This window comes from Doryrhamphus excisus, chromosome 15 (assembly GCF_030265055.1).
Source record: "Doryrhamphus excisus isolate RoL2022-K1 chromosome 15, RoL_Dexc_1.0, whole genome shotgun sequence".
NCBI lineage: Eukaryota > Metazoa > Chordata > Actinopteri > Syngnathiformes > Syngnathidae > Doryrhamphus > Doryrhamphus excisus.
Window position 1 is genome coordinate 17,037,447 of NC_080480.1, and position 19,399 is coordinate 17,056,845.

At 46.6% G+C, this 19,399-nt stretch overlaps 2 protein-coding genes and 1 long non-coding RNA gene across 4 annotated transcripts; 1 reads left to right on the plus strand and 2 right to left on the minus strand.

Annotated features, from left to right (window-relative positions):
* Window positions 1-134: 134 nt before the first annotated feature.
* Window positions 135-9,903, minus strand: ubtf (upstream binding transcription factor). The gene is made up of 22 exons (XM_058049344.1): window positions 9,378-9,903; window positions 8,757-8,890; window positions 7,208-7,264; window positions 6,885-7,057; window positions 6,719-6,802; window positions 6,250-6,405; window positions 6,112-6,176; window positions 5,902-6,028; window positions 5,722-5,832; window positions 5,413-5,546; window positions 5,192-5,333; window positions 5,075-5,116; window positions 4,718-4,828; window positions 4,063-4,218; window positions 3,852-3,989; window positions 3,667-3,777; window positions 3,490-3,581; window positions 3,223-3,412; window positions 3,100-3,147; window positions 2,968-3,021; window positions 2,057-2,200; window positions 135-1,969 (listed from the first exon to the last, which is right to left on the minus strand). The coding sequence occupies exons 3-22, from the start codon at window positions 7,239-7,241 to the stop codon at window positions 1,850-1,852; spliced, it is 2,232 nt and encodes a 743-aa protein (XP_057905327.1). The 5' UTR covers window positions 7,242-7,264; window positions 8,757-8,890; window positions 9,378-9,903; the 3' UTR covers window positions 135-1,849.
* Window positions 7,522-11,605, plus strand: LOC131103236 (uncharacterized). 2 transcript variants are annotated; one of them, XR_009119578.1, is made up of 3 exons: window positions 7,522-10,219; window positions 10,913-11,022; window positions 11,085-11,605. It is a non-coding gene; the product is annotated as an uncharacterized LOC131103236 (long non-coding RNA). The 2 variants fall into 2 exon arrangements; XR_009119579.1 differs by having other exon boundaries at window positions 10,913-11,003.
* Window positions 10,330-19,105, minus strand: slc4a1a (solute carrier family 4 member 1a (Diego blood group)). The gene is made up of 24 exons (XM_058049343.1): window positions 19,007-19,105; window positions 18,540-18,615; window positions 17,962-18,068; window positions 17,432-17,898; window positions 16,822-16,892; window positions 16,673-16,728; window positions 15,866-15,966; window positions 15,744-15,790; window positions 15,496-15,661; window positions 14,472-14,607; window positions 14,324-14,393; window positions 14,222-14,264; window positions 13,977-14,161; window positions 13,688-13,895; window positions 13,427-13,630; window positions 13,205-13,353; window positions 12,938-13,132; window positions 12,623-12,868; window positions 12,462-12,551; window positions 12,160-12,326; window positions 11,845-12,086; window positions 11,465-11,634; window positions 11,068-11,241; window positions 10,330-10,985 (listed from the first exon to the last, which is right to left on the minus strand). The coding sequence occupies exons 5-24, from the start codon at window positions 16,846-16,848 to the stop codon at window positions 10,908-10,910; spliced, it is 2,754 nt and encodes a 917-aa protein (XP_057905326.1). The 5' UTR covers window positions 16,849-16,892; window positions 17,432-17,898; window positions 17,962-18,068; window positions 18,540-18,615; window positions 19,007-19,105; the 3' UTR covers window positions 10,330-10,907.
* Between the last annotated feature and the right edge of the window lie 294 nt (window positions 19,106-19,399).

Below are 19,399 nucleotides of genomic sequence, written 5' to 3' on the forward strand. Positions count from 1 at the left end.
TTCTTAATACAAATTAAGAGTATAGATTTCACATATTGCAAAAAAATCAGTTATTTAAGAGAAACTAATTCTTCCAAGCACTAATACTCCTTTAATGACCAAATTAGTGTAGAGACATTGAAACAAAGCACAAGTTAACTGTCCAAGATTGTTTTTTATTTGCCCAAATACTTGAACTACAAGTACATAAGAACACCCTCAGCTATAGAAAACATCAAATTTCTTTTTGTGAAATGATCAGCAGTACAAACCTTGTAAAGCTTTTGCTCTTTTGAAGGAAAAAAAACAAACAAACAAGCGACCGACAGGACAACAACGCAAGAGGTCGCAAGTGAGAATTTGCCAAATGAAAAATATAAACAAAACATGAAGCACTCCATACAAACTTAAAACAGTATTTACAAGAAAAAATACAAGTTGTTCTCCCCCCCTAACCCAACTCCACTGGCAACTCTGCTCCCTTTTACAGCCAGCCACTTTAATGAATGTGTGTGTGTGTAGGTAACCAATCACAGCAAAGCAGGAAAAAAATGGACAGTATGTACATTCATGATATTGCTGTGATATGCACATACACACAGACTCACACTAAATGGACACATTTGCTGTAAGTGCATATTTTTGGGCGGGGGCAACCAACAACACTTAAATGAATAAGGATTTCCGGTCAACAATTAAACTTTGAATCCATTTTTTTTTCTTTTAAATAACAGCTTCCATTGCAAACTCTGTGGTCGCACAACAAACTGGTTTATTTCTGTCAGGACAGAACAAAAAAAAAATAGTTTTAAAAGTCAAAAACTTGCAAACCGAGAGGAATTGTTTCACACAAACATAACCGAATGTGTCACTGTATTATGACACATCATATGAAATAAAAATATATTTGCAGTGCCCATACAGAGTTTCAACACCCTCGCTTTTTTAATGAAAAATGTGTAATCTGCTTCCTTTTGTAGATTTTGTAGACAAGAAGCCATGTCAAGGCACACTCTCTTTTCAACTCTAATCAATAAAGTGTGGAAATTATGCAACATTTATTGGCTGTTGTGTCCGGAAAAAAAGAAAAACAGGCGCTAAATGAAGCTAATTTGTGAAAAAGGAGGGGTTGCAAACTTTATGGGCACTAACAGCTTTTAAACGAGAACACGGCTGAAGAAATCAGAATATTCCAGCGACTTAAAAAAAAAAAAAACAGACATTCATCATGGCTTGTTGGGTTTTTTTTCTGAAAAAATACCACCTCTTTAAGAACGAAACCATAAAATCCAAATTTGAAGAAGAAGAGAAGGGAGAAAAGAAGTATGAACAAGTAGACATTCTAAAGAGTGCAATTATTTCATACACGCACACACAGCCGCCCCCCCGGCCTCACCCCCTCCCCCACCTGGTTATGTTCTTTGGCTCTGAGAAGCCTGTTCACCGCTCATACATACATACACACACACACACACACACACACACACACACACACACACACACACACACAACAATAAAATAAGAAACAGGAGGCTCGGCACATTAAAACTCTGAACCGTAAATTGTCAAAAAAAAGATGGCGGGGAAAAAAAGTTTGCAACATCGCCAAACCAGCGGGATGCAGTTCTCGAGTTAACTCGGGACTAAATTTGGGATTTTGGACAAAAACTGAGAAAAATGTTACAAAAAAAAAAAAAGCGGGTATGTGAAATGGGAGGAGGCGTTTGCAGGGGCGCCCTCTGGTGGTGGGAGGTGGTGAGAGAGAGAGGGGGGGTTGGCACAGTGGCAGAGCTCCCTGGATGGACCCTTGTGGCTCAGCTCAGCGCTGCTCAGTCCGTCTGTCGCCGCGGCGACGCCGCCGCGCCCGCTTTCAGTCCGATTCGGTGTCCGACGAGTCCCCCGAATTCGACTCGCTGCTGCTGTCTTCCGACTTGTTCTCTTTGTCCTCCACCTCGTCGTCGTCTTCGTCGTCGTCGTCTTCGTCTTCCTTCTTCAACGCAAACAGCGGCGGAGAACTTTGAGTCACGTGGGAAGAGAGTAGACGAAAAAGAGAGAGAGAAAGAGAGACGCCACTTACGTCATTCTCATCATCATCTTCTTCCTCCTCCTCTTCTTCCTCTTCATCCTCGCTGGAGGAGGCGCCGTCGGAGGAAGCCCTGTCCTGATCCTCGTCGTCGTCGTCATCTTCGTCGTCGTCTTCCTCCTCCTCTTCCTCTGTGTCCTGTGGGAAGCAACAATCAGACAGGCTGAGCCTTGATGCAAGGCGGATCACAAGAGTTCACTACATGAAGCAACCAGCAGAGGGCGCACAACACATTGTTTCCCTTTCCAAGGAGCCTTTTCCGTTTGTGTTCAAAATAGCTTGATTTGGATGGAATTTTCAGGAATTGTCAGACATAGAGAGACCTGATTACGTTTTGGGGGTGATCCAGATCACCTTCTCAATCCAGGATTTTTTTAAAAACATTTCTTTAACATTGCAAGATAGGAGCATTTGGGCATTTCACTCTACAGAAAATGGTACATGGAAAAAAAAAGACTGATCCAGATAATGGAATAATTCCGAATGCTATTATCCAGAGTATGAAAAAATAGGAGACCTTTGGAATTTTCATCATAAGAAAAAAATGAGGCCTTCAACAAGCACCAATTTGTAATGCCAAGACAAAAGCAATGGAGTTGGAGCCACATACTGAAAATGCTAACTAATCCTGATATCATTAGGAACCCAGTTGCTAACGCTATGTTATCACGGCCAGGGAATCTAAATATGTAGATGATACAAATGTAAATATGATGTAAATCACTATTTTGTTATTTTATTTGAGATATACCTGTTGGCTTTTGTGACTTTGTGTGCTTTTATTTATAGCTCCATACCTTGGTCACATGTGGTTGTTGTAAAGTGCTTTACAAATAAAGTTGGATTCCATGACATCCTCTAGGAAAGGTGTTCTGAAAGCCACAGTCGAGTTCGGAGACACTTACGGATTTCTTGGCTTTGGCCTTGGGTCCACCTGGTTTGGCCGTACTTTTCCTTTTCTGGAACACAAAGCGGGAACGTTTTAAAATACATCAGACATCCAAACTCCTTTAACAGACGGAGGATTGTCTACACACCTGAGAATTATATTCTTTGTACGTGTTCCTCACTTGAGAAGACACGCTCTGATCGGAGAAGGCGAGAGACGTTAGACGGTTTGGTTTTTGAGCAGCAGATGTTGTGAACGTGCGAGGACTCACAGCAAGCCACTGCTCCAGCAGCACTTTGTACTGCCTCTGCATCTCCTCCGCGATCTTCTTGTAGCGGTCCTTGTCCTTCAGGGGTAACCTCTGCCAGCGGCTGCCGATCTCCGTCATCCTCTCCTTCATGGGGAGGTGGTTGAGCTCTCCGTTGGACAACATCTCCTGGGAGAACTTTTGATATCCGTTCCTAAAAGCACGACCAGAGCGAGGAGGTTAGGCGAGCCAAGCGCACCAGAGGAGGAACGTCAAATCACAAAAACTCACGACGGCGGCTTCTTGGGTTCGCCCTCAAACTTCATCTTCTTCCCCGAGGCCACGGCGGTGGCGACGGGCGAGCGCATCTCACACAGGTCTCGCTGTGGAACCAGGACAAAGAACGAGAAGGTTAGACGCTGGCGGAGCAAACCATCTCAAGTAAACGGCTTGCAAGCCGAGACCAACCTCGTATCGTTTCTGGTCCTCTGCTGCTTTTTTTATCCACATGATCTTCTCCTTCTTCTCCATGGTGCTCCAAGTGGCTTCCATAGCTTTCTGGGCCTTTGGACGGTCGTTCTAAAAACAGAGTTAGTTCGTCAGCCGCATTGTCGTGTATTCCAAGGAATAACGTGGAGAAACGAAAAGATCACCTTAAATCTCGCCAGGTAGTCTCCGATGACGCTCTGCTGCCAGATGTCCTGCGCCGTCTTGGGCGGGTCCGGCAGACTGCGATCCTCCTTCTTCTCAGACTCCGCCTTCAGGACGGCCTCCAGTCGTTTGTACTTCTCCTGCGCGACATCGCGGATCAGCCGCAGCGGCGCATTTGCAAAATCGCCCGACAACCCGGCGGTCTCAGCGTACCTTCTTCTTGTCCGGCAGCTCGTTCCACATGCGCGCCAGGAGCCTGGTGAGCTCGCTGTCGGAGAGATCTGGGCGCTCCTGGTGCAGTTTGGGGCGCTTCTCCTCCGAAAAGATGAACATGGCGGAGATGGGCCTCTTGGGTTTTTCTGGGGTGACCTGTATGCAGACACCAGGAAAAGGGAAGATCTGAGTAATATGTTTGATGATTGCATTTTCCCCCACAGGACTGCAATCTATGTGTGGTGGTGGTGACTGGGAAAGGGTGGTGTAATGGGCAAATTTGCATAATTAGCTGTGGCACATTAGCAAAAAAAACATGAAATATGCTTGGAGCCACAAATTAACTCTTTGTTGCTTCCTTTTTTAAATGTCACAAACAAGACTGAGCCGTTTTCAGATGGCACACAGAAGCACTTTGTGCAATTTGTGCTTCCATGTCCGAGTCGTCAAAAAAGTCTCCTGGCTGGATTTGTTGCTAGAGTATCTAGAGGGGTCGGAATACTTGCTAAATTGTTGCTACATATGGCAACACCGCGCCCTCCTGCTACATCTTCTTATTCACTAGTAGACCTGACGTGTTATAATGTGTTCATTAGCCACGGCCAACAGCTAGCTAGGCCTAATGCATGGGAAACACTGTTTTTTTTTGGGGTACCTTGGCTTTAGAGTTCTTCTTTTTGGACGCGGGGCTGTTGGCCACGCTGCCTCTCTTGAAGCCGACCTTGTCCTCGCCGAGGACCCGCTGCTGCTCCTCCTCAGACAAACTCTGCAGAAGCACGAGGGGACAGAACCGTGAATGGCCAGCAGGGCGGCGACACCAACAACTAAGCTTTTATAATTAAACTAATGAGAAAGTGCATGCCGAGGCGACAGAGGCCAATATAAGCTTTAATAGGCATCACGTTTCAGCCAATCAGAGACCGGCTGTAGGTCGTTTCCACTGGTAAGTCAAGGAAAACGTCAAAGATAAACTAAAAATCAAAATGATTAAATAATAAGAAAAGACACTTACGCTGAGGAATCTGTTCATCTCTATTTCATACTCCTTCTTCCTCTGCAGAGAGAAACATGGCGGTCATACTCCGATCGGGTGCTGGCCAATTGATTTAATCCCTCGGAAACAAGTCACCTGTTCACAGCGCTTCTGGTAGGCGTCCTTCTCGTTCTGCTTGAGCAGCTTCCACCGCTGGCTGCACATCACCATGCGCTCCGTGCTGGGCACGTCTTTCATGCTGGACATCAGCTCGGCGCAGAACATGGAGTAGCCGTTCCTGCAAGCACAAGCCAGTGTTGAGCAAACCCACTTTCACTCCCACTTCTTCCAATCTGGTCACCGAGCAAGGCACTCACGGTGGAGGTTTGTCAGGCCGCCCATCAGATTTGTCCTTCAGGTGCCTCTCGGCTTTGGTCAGTGTGGACTTGACGATATCCCCCTGGGTCAGGTTCAATTCCGGGTGCTGTTGGATGTATTCTCGCATTGTCCCCTGGAAGAAGCAAAGCCAGAAATTATATGACCATGAGTGTATTTATTGATTTTTATGAATTAAATATTACATTTTCAACTCTGCGTTGAAAGCGGTTATTAGCTAGTAAATAAAGCAAGGTGAGTGGAAAGTGGTTGGAGCTAATGTCGGGTTTCTTCAACGTCTCCCATCTCACCTCATACAGTTTCTGCTGCTCCAACGACTTGGCGATCCACTTGAGTCTCTTTTTGTCCGACAGCTGCGTCCACTGTTTGCCCAGGCAGTCCTTGATGTCTTTGGTGGTGGCCTGGGAGATGAAACGGAAGGTCAGCGAGCGCCCGACGAGATCGACGACGTACCAAATGTGCAGACTTACATCCGGGTGGCCTTTGAGGAAAGCCTTCTTCTCGTGGGTGTACCACAGCTGTTGGGGCGTTTTTGGCTTCTCGGGGACATTTGAGCTTTTCTTGGTCATGCTCTCCACAAGGTCGGGGTGTTCTTCCCTGCACGAACATGAACACAGCACAGAGTCAAGGGAAGCATCTACATGTACGCTAGATACCGCCATGATGCCAGATGAACTCACCTGAACCTCATCATGCTGTGCATAAATGTCTCTTTATCCCGCAGGAAGTCGTCCACATATTTTTTCTGGAAAGGTGACAAAAAAAAAAACACAAAACTTAGCATCCTTTCCGCTGCAACAACAAAGCCTAAGACTTGCCTTTTTTTTGTCGGGCAGCTCTCTGTACTTCTTGGACAGGATCTTGGTCAGATCCAAGTTGCTCATCTCCGGGTGCAACTTTGCATACTTGGCCCGCTTCTCCATGAAGAAGCGGAAGTATGGCGTCAGGGGCTTCTTGGGGAAATCCGGATGTTTCTGTGCGGCAAAAGGAGATCCAATTGTCATTGAATGTCACGCTACACTCATGAGACAATTGGGTTTTTAGTTTTATCGAGTCACAAAACAATGCGTTAGTACAATAAGTGAAAGTTGTCATAAAAATAATTACCAATTCAAAAATAACACAAGTGATATAGATGCTACTAGCCCACATTTTCATGGACGTTTTGTGCAGCAATTGTGTTTTGATCTGACAAGCTTAAGCATGTTTGATCAAAGGTAGAATTACTACAGCTTCTGCGGCGGCAACTACTTGCGGGATCTCGTGACACAAGATCTTTTGTCTTACCTTTATTTTCTTGCCTTTATATGGGTTCTTGATGTAGTCCTGAGCATCAAATATGAGCTCCGTTAAGGTTCTGAATTTACGGATCTGTGAACAGGCGGACAAAAAGAAACGTTCAGTCTCAAATCAATTGGCTTCGTTTCTCGAGCATCAAATTCAACTGGCCGACCTCTTTAGAAACCTCCTGCCACTTCTGCTTGCACATCTCGGCAGTGTAGGAATTGAAGGCCACCTTCTGCCAGTCCAGGTGGGACTCTGACGTCTTGTATTTGGTCAGGTCTTTTTGGGGCAGGGCCACCTTCATGGCTTCCAGCAGCTGGAGGAGGTCATCCTGTGCCCAGGCTAAAAAAAAGTTAAAAAAAATGTATATATTGTATGTCATCCACATATTTTTGCACTGGTAGAAATTTTTCCATAAATAGTAATTGCTTAGACTGTGTAAAGATGGTTATTACTGATGTAACTTGTTCAAAAATAAACTAATGTCGTTACCTATGTCGCATGTTGTCTCCATGTCTCCATTCATTTGTGGGCGATACCTTTTTGAATCTGGGGGGGAAATAAATAACTAAAGTTACTAAAAAATCATGTTGATGTGTCACAAAAAACAACACATTTCAATGAGGATCAAGTATGAGTAGTTCCATAATATATGCAAATCACAAATAAATGTTTCGACAAATGTAATTTTTTTTCATTGTAAATTGTTATAGGTTGTTAGTGGAAATAAAAAGGCCAAATAAATGCGATTCCAAAAGGGAGGAATCGGAATGTGTGTCGACATAATGGGTTATATTCATTACACCGCCCCTTAAACGTTTACGCTCCATGGTGAGACTCAGTGATAGCTTGTGACGGCTTCCAATCTCAAATAACACAGCGGAGGGCTAACTAGTAGCACTGCTAGCTCACCGCCCGTCGAGCTAATTCCACAAAGGCGGAATTTGGCGTGTCTCTGTACGATTCTTTCATCCCCGTAATGGGATCCGCGGACAAGCCAGGGCGACCATTTTCTCTTCCAGCAGAGATCGCTTAATGGAGGATTTGGAGCGTGAGCAGCGGAGGTTGGGGAGGATCCACGGAAGGCGGAGGCGAGCGGACGGACAGGCAGCTGTAGGCGACCAGCTGACCACGGGGATCTGCTTTGGGGCTCCGTGGAAGGGGAGCAATGGCGACATGGAAGCACTGCAGTCAGCACTGCGCCACTCGGAGCCTCATCACCTCATGGTCGTGGCTCTTGCTCCGCCGTGCCAAACTGCAGCCCCCGAAACCTAAAAATGTCGACTTGTGGCGGGGGAAAATTGACACACATTCTCGTTTACCGTTCCTAATTGTGTTTTGTGGTGTTTCAAAACAACGTGTGTGGTTTTTATTCGAAATTCAAGCGAAAAAACTTGCTACATTCCCCAACGAGGCGTAGCCGAGGAGTGCATCCATGATGGCGGCTGCTCGTTGTTCGTCGTGTCCTTCATGGCTCCAGCTAGCTAGCTAGCTTAGCTGAACCACCACTGTGCGACCCAGAACCGCCGAACCTTTGGATGGTAGCCATCATGTCAAACGGAACAAATTAGGACTTTCCGTGGCTAAATAACACGCATAGTACAACGCATACATATGAGATACGAAACAAAAGTTTGGGGCATTTTCACGACCAATGGCGGCGTTTCGGTCGACATGTAGCGTGGTTGTTTTCGGGGGAATGGGGCTCCAATTTTAGCCCAAAATGTAAACAGTCCACACGGTCGACATGTGTCCCTTGTTTTGGGGACATAATTCGCATTGTTTACCACAATGTTTATATTCTAATATATTACATATATGTTGATTTTAACATTATAAACAAACGTCGTGGTAGTGGAGCTACAAAGACAAACCGTTTAAATAAAATATGAAAGCTACATTAAAACAAAGTATGTTTACTGTAACAAACCGACGCCGTTTGAAAGCTGAACTCGAAAGGACTTAGGGTACCGTCGAAGCCCGAGAAGGCTCCATGGTGCCCACAAGGCTCGAGGTCCGCCATGCTTCAGCTCAAACCTACCGTGACAAGGTCCAATGGCGCACTGCTCGGCGACGAAATGACGGGCAGAGAACTCAACCACGAGGGCTCCCAAAAAGAGCACAAGCGAGGTCTAGAAGGCGGGTTCTTCGAGCTCGGTGGTCGGTAGTCCGGGTCTGGTCGGTGAGAGAGGAGGGGGAGAGAGAGGGCGGTGAGATATTAAACCAAGATCCCTGATGGCTAACCGAGAGGGGCGGCTGGTTGTTCTGCCAACTGCCGCATGGAGGTCTGGGCGCCGAAAGCACCGCTCGCTCTTTCGCGAATGTAACCCAAATATAGCTTCGGTCGACGGGTTTCTATGAAGGGGATTTTCAAGACCCATCCGCTTGAATTTAATTTCAACAACGTTTAGCGTTACCTCCGGGCCTTGTGTCGAGAACTTTCCGCCCGCCGCAGAAGAAGCACGGCTATGGCCGCCCTCGTCTGTACCCTTCCCACCGTCGTTGCTTGTCGAGCTAAGTACAAAGGGGCTTCCGACCGACCCGCGTTTCCACACGTCTAAAAACACATGTATGCCTACTTTGGCGAATTTAGTCGCTCGTTTGTGATTTTTATGGCGCAATCGTGTCGCGTTGGAGCCCAGCGAGTGCTCCGCTGGCTTACCTTGCTGCACGGCGTGAGCTTCGGCGTCGTTGTGGAGGAAGAAGGGGAGGGTTGAACGATCGCCAGTACTGCGCCGTCGGTCCTCGGCTCCAGTCCCCGCAGAGATGATTCTTCCCCCGCCTCCATCTCACTCGCCGTCTCCCTCCAGTCAACGCGTAGCAGCTTCCTACTCCCCACCCAACCATTTCGCTACGCCGAGACGTCCTCCATGTTGTCCGAGCGTTCGACGACCGCCGTTGTTTCCCAAGCGGAGCCATCGCGTTTACATCTGGAGGGGCGACAGTGGCCGATCCTCCGCCGATGTTGGCACACTTTGATCGGGCAACTGCGTCTGACCCGAACGCCTCGAGTTAACACCGATCGCACCGCTTGACGAACCACAAATTTGGAAAGCTATATGCTTGTACGGACATATGTTGGCGTTGATAAAATTTTAAAAGTTAACTTTAATGTCACTTGTCTACTAAAGTTGATTATACTATGTGACTGAATGAGTCTCTGTGCCGTTGCACGTAGGAATGCTCGTTTTGTAAATTGTGGAAGGCTGTTTGACAGATTCATATTAGATCAGCATGTTTTTTTTCCCTTTTCCAACTCCACCTTGTGTGTTTGTGGGCGGAACCCCAGGCCGTCCAATCGTGTCAGCCCGGTGAGGAAAACAAACTGCTCCTAGGCGTTGGGCCTTGTTTAAATAGTGAGGCGTTCGCTTGCTGTTGGATATCTAATGTAGCTCATTTGTAATTTTGATATGCATTTCACATTTGGAGTAATTTAAGCTTTTGGAAGGCGAACGTGACGTTTGATTCATCATCCAGTCGTCCCACAAGGCAACTTTTCAAATGGTTTGTGTTTTGTCAGCAAACTTTCACAATAAAGGATTTTACGTACGGTAATTGAACATTGCAGAAGTTTGTGTACAGTGATATTTTTTGTAAATAAAACACCTTAACAATTGATAGCAGTGTTTTATTTTAATGTTAAAATCCTAAGCATAAACATTATTTGGCACAGACAAATGAATATGTATAAAGGTTTTTCTCTTATTTTTCAATAAACAGCACCAGTTAAATGTATTTTCCCACTGTGTCTCATGAAAAGCAATAACACACACACACACACACTTCAGAGTATCTCATAAGCATGAACTGAACTCTTCATACAAGGCTAAATATATCGACAGAAGAGGGAATTTTACCCAAAGAAGGCAGACATCTTGACGCACGAGAATGAAAATATTAGTTTAAACCACATTAGACCTCGACATGTAATGCATTCAAATGATTTGACCTCACATTTCAAAAAGAAACATCCACACAAGGAAAATTCTACATCTAAAAAAAAAAGAACAAAATGATCCCCAAACTAATGCTACATGAAAGGATAATGTGAGAGAACTGAGAAGAGATAGCGACAGCAACCTTCCAAAATTAATACATAAGCAAACATTTTGTTTGTAAAGATACCCAATATTCTCATATTTTTCTCCATACAATTAAATTCACCTTAAAAAGCAACTTTTTTTGTGTATGTTCAAGGCAATGGAGACTCATTGTACACGTCCTCCCCGACATCCTCCTCAATCTTCACCTTGGCATCGTCCGCATCCAGCTGCAACACCAACAAAACGTGCTTAACAAGAATAAAAGTATTCAATCAAGATGGACGCCCACGGGGAAGTAAATGTACTTACACATTTCATCTCCAAAGTTGTGAAGAGCGTGCCGGTCATCCCCATACGCAGGGGCACGGTGAGGAGGAGGATGAAGGGCAGCGCCAGCGACAAGGGGCTCATCTTCACCACCCACAGGACGGCCAGGCACACCAGCTGGATCAGGGTGAACATGTGCATCCGCATGGGGGTCACCTGTGGCAAACACACACAGAAAACACGAATGCGTCATGTAGTACTTTCCATGTTATACACAGCAGCAATTCAAAAGTCAACATACTTTTTGTATGGCCTGTGGAACAATTAAAAATGAGCCCAACCACTAAATAAAATAATTGAAATTACAGATTAATTTTTTTAATTTGTCCATTTCTGAATGAACCACTCCCCTCCCCCTTTTGTCCTATGAGGTGCGTACCCTTGTGGCGTAGGCATCCGATGGGTAATACTTCTTGGGCGTGATCAACAGAAGCATCCGATCCCACATTTGGATGCCATTCAGGGACGTGACACCCATGTAGAGGAAGATGCCAAACAAGGCCGTCATTGGGATCATCTTCAGGATGGGCTCCATGTAAATAGACACACCTGGAGTCCAACATAAACCAAAGTTAAAGTGGGGCTGTTTTGATTGACACATTTTAAAATTATAATTTAACAAAAAAATAAAAAATATATACAAAAACAGAAAAAATCATAAAATTTTATTTAAAATAAAATGTATTTATTTGAAAGAAGAGTAAAGCATGATTTAAAAAAAAAACAAAAACAAATGGACATCCTGCTTTGTTTACTTACCAACCAAGATGGCCACCAGAATGCCGCTGATCCTCTGCTCCACCACCTTTTCTATCTCCGGTTTGGGGCCCTTGGACATGACGGTGAGCGCGTTGGCGTGGGTGACGGAGCGCACGGTAGCGGCACTCAGCCAGGGCACCCCGAATATGGAGGAGATGCCACCCATGATGACGAGGAGGAGCAAGTCAAAATGGAAGCCGGACCCTTTCACCATCTTCCTTTCCGGTTTGCTGATGATCAGCCTGCAGATGGAGGAATGGTTGGAATTTGGCGGTCGCCGTAAAAAACACGGTGTGATTCGTTTGTCGCACGCACGTGGTGATCTGGGACTCCAGGAAGATGAGGATGAAGACGAGGAGCGCCGGGACACAGGAGGCGGCCATCATCCAGACGGGGAAGGGCTTCTTTTCTCCCATGGGGTTGATAAACCAGCCTCGGGCCTGTGGGTTGGTCACCTGGACACCTCTCGGCACCACAAGTTTCTGCAAGACCGAAACGCCGTTTTAGGTAACTGTCAAGCACGTGTGTCAAATGTGAGCAAGATGGGTTGAAAAACACGGCCATCATTAAGCGAAAAGGGCGGGACTAAGCAACGTCGTACAGGACGCGTCACTCACCTGCGTGTACGTGTCCTTAATGTTGATGTCCACAGCGATCATGACAAAAATAGCGATGGGGACGCCGAAATCGCCGATCAAACGTCGCAGCTGTGAAGAGACCAGCCGCCATTTTAGTGGGAGCGATAGGAGACCTGACCCGATCCCGGGTGGCTTCTTACCGGGCCGGGCAGGAAGGTGCCGTTCTTGAAGAGGCGCAGGAAGTAGGCGATGAAGAAGCATCCCAGCATGAGGCACATGGACAGCAGGGCGGTGTTGGGATAGGCCTTTATCCCCGCCGCGGACCCAGGGCTGGTCTCGTTGCTGGCGTTGAAGGCGGGATTCTTTGGGACGCCATGGTGGAAGGGGTCTTCCAAAGAGTCGTTGAGCTTATCGTAGTTCAGAATCAAGGGGTGGGCCTTGAAGATCTGTGCGAGGTAAGAAGTTCGAGGTGAGGGTCGGAAGAACAAGAGGAAGTAGCAATGAGGTGAGGGAACCTTGAAGAGCTTAAAGAAGGTCTCGTAGATGAAGATGAGAGAGATGAGGATGGAAAAGATTTCCTGGGTGAAGCGGGAGATGAAGCGCACCAGGAAGCTGCCTTCCACGGCCACGATGATGACCACGATGACCACCAGCCACATGCCCACCCAGATGCGTCCCACTATGTATTCGATTCCCTGAGACTTGCAGAACTAGCACGGAACGGACAGAGAACGCGTGTCAGTCACCAATCCGACCACGGGACTCACAGAGCAGCGTCATACGGCGTAGAAGGCCTCCTCGAAGAGCAGGAGCGGTCCAGAGAAGCCGAGGACGAGTACGGGCTGGGCGGCGATGATGCAGAAGATGACACCCTGGATGCTGGTGGAGATCATCAGCTCCGACACGCCCATCATCCTCTCGGTTTTGTCGGCTAGGACAAACACGGGAAGGGAATGAAACCACCGTTTGTCTCGTGAGGGACGCGCTCAGGCCCGCTGGTCTACCTAGAAGACCTCCAAAGGTGATGGCCGGCGACAGGGCGGCGAAGTAGATGAAGATGACCGCCGCCAGGACCTGAGCGTTAAGACCGTCCGTGTAGTCGCTGATGTAGTGGCGGTACCGACGGCTGATGTCTTTCACCATCCCCCCAAAGGGGATCCCGGTGCGGGCCAGAGGGTCTTCTCTTGGAGGTTCTGGAGCTTTATCAACTGGAGAGGTGGACGCATGATCACGGTCCAGAAGATGATCTCAACGTGAAGACTTACTTTTCACCCGGTCACCAAAAGCGAGACGGGTGTCGTTGGGGCGGAGTCTCTCCTGCAGCATCTTCTTCTGGAACTTGATGATGGGCTCAAGCATACCCTGGTCCTGGATCTCGGTGGGGGGGATGACGATGCTGCAGTCCATGAAGTCGGCGATAGCGTTGGTCAGGTCTTTGTCAGTCTCGGCCAGGAAAGCCTCCAAGCAGAACACCTACAGAGAAGATGGTGAGAACTTCACCTCATCTGAACCGATACGGAACCGTACACCACGGTGGTCCTGTTCCTCCCTCACCCAGTCGGCCATGAGAGCCCCCATGGCGCGCCCGCTCTCACTGTAGTCCACCCCACTCTGGCTGGGACCCAACAGGACAAAAACGAAGCGGACCGGAACGGGACACTCCAGGGTGGACTCCATCACCACGGAGTCTTTCAGTCGGACAAAAGCCACCACCGGCTTCTCCAGGATCTCCAAGACACCTTGTGGGAAGATTCTTTTAGCTTCAACATCCCAACATTTCAACATTTCGTTTGTCATACCCGTGAGAACGATGGACGCCTCCATGTTGTCAGAGGTGTCTCTCTGCAAACACAACACGTTCAGTATTTGGTGTGGAGGACCATCAGCGTGATGTCTCGTACCTTCTGAGAAACTGAAAAAGTCTGCATCTGGATGTCTCCTGCGGGGGTGACCTCTGGCCCCCCAATTTGGCTGGAGGAACAAATAGAGACCATCGTCTTTGGAGAAGCACCGCCACTCAAAAAGGGACGTCGGCGAGGTGTCTCCTACCTGCGTCTCATGAGGAGAGCTCTGAGCACGGAGTCCCGATCGCTGGATCGGATCTCGTTCTTGCCGAGGAGCTCGTCGGCCACCTTCTCGGCCACCGCGGACAGACTGCTGGCGTTCAGGTCGAAGATGACGGCACCTGCAGACACGGCCGGACGCGGTTGTGACAGGCTTCGCTACACATCTTAAAATGCAGCATGGAGCTCTGCCAACTATTTTGCTATTCTGTATCATTTTGTTTATCTTCATGGAATATGTCCCACTCCTTAGTGTTACGTTGCTACATGTGGGAAGCCCCCAATAAGTTACCCAGCATGCCTTGTGGGTTAAATGTTAGCATAAAATAGTATCGTTTTGAATGTATGGTAGTGTAGTAGTGTTTACTTTGATACCCACTTAGGTCCATGTAGTGCAGTTACATTGCATATTTCCCATGTGACTTTTTGTTGCACCGTGAGAAAGGGAAGCGTTTGGTCCAAGGAATTTTTCTCGGAGTCTCAACTACTTGCAGCTTTTCCCCATTCCCGAAAAAGTGGCTAACGTGCATAATAGCGATTCTTCCAATAAACATTAGCATTAGCACTACATAACAGACCTCACAGCTAGGAGACCAGGGTTCAATTCCACCCTCGGGCATCTCTGTGTGGAGTTTGCATGTTCTCCCCGTGCATGCGTGGGTTTTCTCCGGGTACTCCGGTTTCCTCCCACATTCCAAAAACATGCTAGGTTAATTAGCGACTCCAAATTGTCCATAGGTATGAATGTGAGTGTGAATGGTTGTTTGTCTATATGTGCCCTGTGATTGGCTGGCGACCAGTCTAGGGTGTACCCCGCCTTACGCCCGAAGACAGCTGGGATAGGCTCCAGCACCCCCCCACAACCCTCGTGAGGAAAAGCGGTAGAAAATGAATGAATGAATGAATTAGCACTACATATACACAAAGCCAAGTAGGGTATAAAACCCGTGTGACAGCATCAAGCCAACCTTTTACGCAACTGTTTAGAAGAAATAATCCTCCATACTCACCTGTGCTCATGGTCTTGCGTAGCTGGATGAGACTCTTGAAGGTCAGGTAGGACACGTGAGAAGAACTCCACTTCCCCGTGGCGGCGTTGAAGTTCTCCTCGTAGCCCACCCAGCGACCCGTCTCCTGCCATGTGTTTCCTTGCAGCTCGTTCAGCTCCACGTACGCCTGGGGGGGGTTGGGGGGGTCAGGCCGTGCGTTAAGTCGACGCAATGAGAACGAGGGTCAGAGAACTGGGGGGAGAACTGACCTGTGCGTCTCCTCTGGTGGTGGCGTTGGTGTTGAGGTTGAGGAAGGCTGGTTGGAGACACAGGTGGAACATTAGCGTCGGTTCAGGGAGCCACTAGAGGGCGTGAGAGAGCACCGACTCACCATCTGAATCGATGGGGATGTTATACGTTTCTACGGGTGCTTCGTCGTCATCGTCGTCAGGTTTCATCCCCATCTCCACACCGCGGAGGTCTATCGGAGTCCTGCCGGGGCCGAGAGAAACATTTTAGAGCAGGGGTCTCAAATGCTCAACCGAGGACTTTTCTTAGGACCCTTTTTTAGTCGAGATCCACGTTTTATTTTGAAGAAATTGAGGCTGATCATAACTGTATGCTTAAAAATAATAATTAAAGTTGCAATACATGTATTGTTATTGACGTCAACCAAATGCAAATTGTATTAACTAACTTGTATGCATGTTCAAATAAATTCAAAAATAAATGTCAAATATTTGATATTGTCAAAATTTGCACAATAGAACAATTTTATGACAATTATGTCTCCAACCCAACAATTTGGAATGACATTTTTTTTGGTGGATGTTTATTGTATTGATTTTAAAAATAATACCATAATTTTTCTGGCCACCAGAGGGCAGTGTTGATATAGAAATATTTTTTGGCCGCAAGATGGCAGCAGGTCATGCTTACAGAGGGCCCCTGTAATTATTCAAATATTTTTTTTGCCACAAGGGGGCAGCACTTGTCACTCCTAACCGAACCAAAGCCTTCACTTCAAAATAGCTTTACAAATATGTATTTAAACGTTGTCAAAATGAAGACATTTATTAAACTTGCGGCTGATTTCACCACATGTTTGTCATACTGGGATGGTAAAAAGCTGGTGATTGACAGCATGAAAAGACAGCGTGGAGGGTATCTAATGATGTGTTGTGACATAAAGACTCACATTGTCAGTGCCGAGGGGAGGGCTGCATCATTGTCTTCATATGACAAGTCCAAAGCCTGCGGTGGAGGGCAAAGGATTTCACGTCGGAATTAGCCATCCAATGAATTTTCCGACATTTGAGTGCGGCATTGGTTAAGCTTGGCACCAACCTCGTCGAAACTGAACGTGTTTTCCATGGGTGCTTTCTGCGTCGACACTCTCAGCTACTTTTATACATGCCCTTTGGAAGGAAGAGGGACATTTTGGAATGCAACATTTGGGTTCCCGACACGGGTTCTCGGTCTAAGTGGATTTTACACAGCAGGAGAGACAATGGAGACCGGACTAAGACTCCAAGTGTTAGCGTGCAGACTCATGACTGCGGACAGATAATCAATCAGCCGTTGAAAACATCCACTATGAGTGTTCTATCTTTTGGGTTACACCCTCTTCTTCTTAGCGTGTGTCCACAAACGACAAGCTACAGTAGCACAAGGTTACAATAACACAAAATTAGCATCTTCCCAATATTGTTGGGAGTGGGAATCTATCAAAACAAAACACAAAAACAATTAACTTTTAGTAAGTAGATTTACAGAAAAGTACGTTTCCGAAAAAACAAATTACGATCATCTCCAATTTGAGGTTGCTCAAGATTTGAAGTAGTTCCGTCTACAGAAGGAGCATCAAACTTCATTATCCCACAATCAAGGCTCCGCAGTATACCTTCAAATATCCGCCTTTGTCCCCGCAGTGTCCTGAAAAGGCCACACCCCTTACCTGCAAGCAGGTACTCCCACCCGGTGTCCGGCACGGCGCTCACGGAGTTGGCGGCGTGAAGAAAATGAGCCGAAAGCGAAGAAACCGTGACGACACCCAACCCCGAGGAAGCGGGAACACCCATCGTCAAAAACGTACGTCAAGTCCAGAAGACGCCGTAGCCCAAGACCCGCCTGGGCGGGCGTAGATAAGGCCTGCGTGAGAGCAAAACAGGGCTATCATTCATGGACACCTTGAAAGGGGGGGGTATCCCCGAGCGCCGCCGCCCTCACGGTTGGTCGTCTGAGGTGCTGAATTCAAGTCATGCCACGCTGGGGGGGGGGGTAGAAAAGGGGTAAATGATTGCATCGTCATGTTAGGGATTCCCTCAAACTCAACTCATCCCGTGCCACCTCAGTTCTTGGTGGTCTCGGTGAGTCCGTGGTCCAAACGGGGATGGCGGACCGCCAGTCACAAGGACGCCGCCGCTGTAAAACATGAAAGAACTATGAGCTTCAACTGTCATATTCATTCATAGCGATGGGCCTCACCTGCTGACGAGACGCACGTCAACCATTACTGGGTGGTAAAGAATGCGGCCCGTGACCAAATGCGCACATGTTTGATCCCCGGATGACACATTTCGTGCAACCCATACCTAGATAAGTATAAAAGAAAATGAAATATACACATTTGCGACAAGAATATTTACGAATAAAGTTGTATTGTATGTTGGAACAATTCATCAATACATTTGTATTGACTTCCTGTTCCTTCCAGCCCTCCTTGCCCTTTCCGTACTGTATGTGGCAGCTGAGTTTTCAGTGCTGAGGTGCCAAGTTAGCATATGATTGGGATAAGGTACATTCCCCCTACATGTATTAAGTTTTATTAAATGATTTAGCCCAAATCTGCCTAGCAACAAGTAACCATGCAATTACGTCACCAGAAAAGCCACATAATAATTACTATTATTAGCGTGAGACCACATGCAAACACATTTTCCTCACTGGTTGCTAAGTTTATTTGCAGCTGACCACCTTATAAAATGCATCAGTCACACAGAAAAGGGCCTGCATTCCACGCATCGGTCCTACTTATTATTAAAAAAGTACTGAAGTGAACTTACTGTACATGAGACTGTCATGGCGGCCAAACAGCGTGGATGTCTTGTGCTGCTCACGGGACCGCTGACGTCAGCGGTGCTAATGATATGGAGACGTATTCATTTAATATGTTTAAATTGTGATTGGAGTTTTGAATTGTTAATGCTAATGTAGCTAAACACAACCAATACATAAGAAACAGCGTCACTTTAGTTCCACGCTACTGCGGATTCAGGAAGTCTGGAAAAGGAAACAGGAAGTGGCGAACGTAGAAAAAAGTGACACACAAACAGCTAATTAAGTGGTGAAAATCACCAAAAATTCACCAAATCACCAAATTAAAGGCGTTATTTGGTCGATTGAGGGCGATGGGAAAGCCTAACAAAGATATGTATCTATAATAACATTAAAAAGTAGCAATATTCATGTTGGAGCTGAACGAACCTTAATGGTGAGTCATGTTAGGAGGAACGTCGTTATCCGTAGTTACCTGTTTGGATGAGACACTTTAAGAGTTGAATATGTAGCAAAATCCCAAGTTTTGTTGTTTCTCCGGCAGCAGGAAGTCGAAATTTCACTTTCAGCAACTTCTTCCTGCTTGGCGGCCATCTTGAATCAAGCCCCGCCCACTACGGAAGTCAATTATATTTCATTTCATCGTTTTATCACAATCCAAACACACGCAGAATTATCTCTTTATTGCTAATTTCTTTTGCATTGTTTCGGTTGATTCTGTTCCATTGTGTACTTCGGTTATGTTAGCGTTTAAACAACCATAATATGTATTTTTTAATTTTAAAAATAATAATGCTCTTACGGTATCCTTGTGCATCAAAACAGTCTTACATAAAATTGTTTTTTATTAAACTTCACAAAATAAATT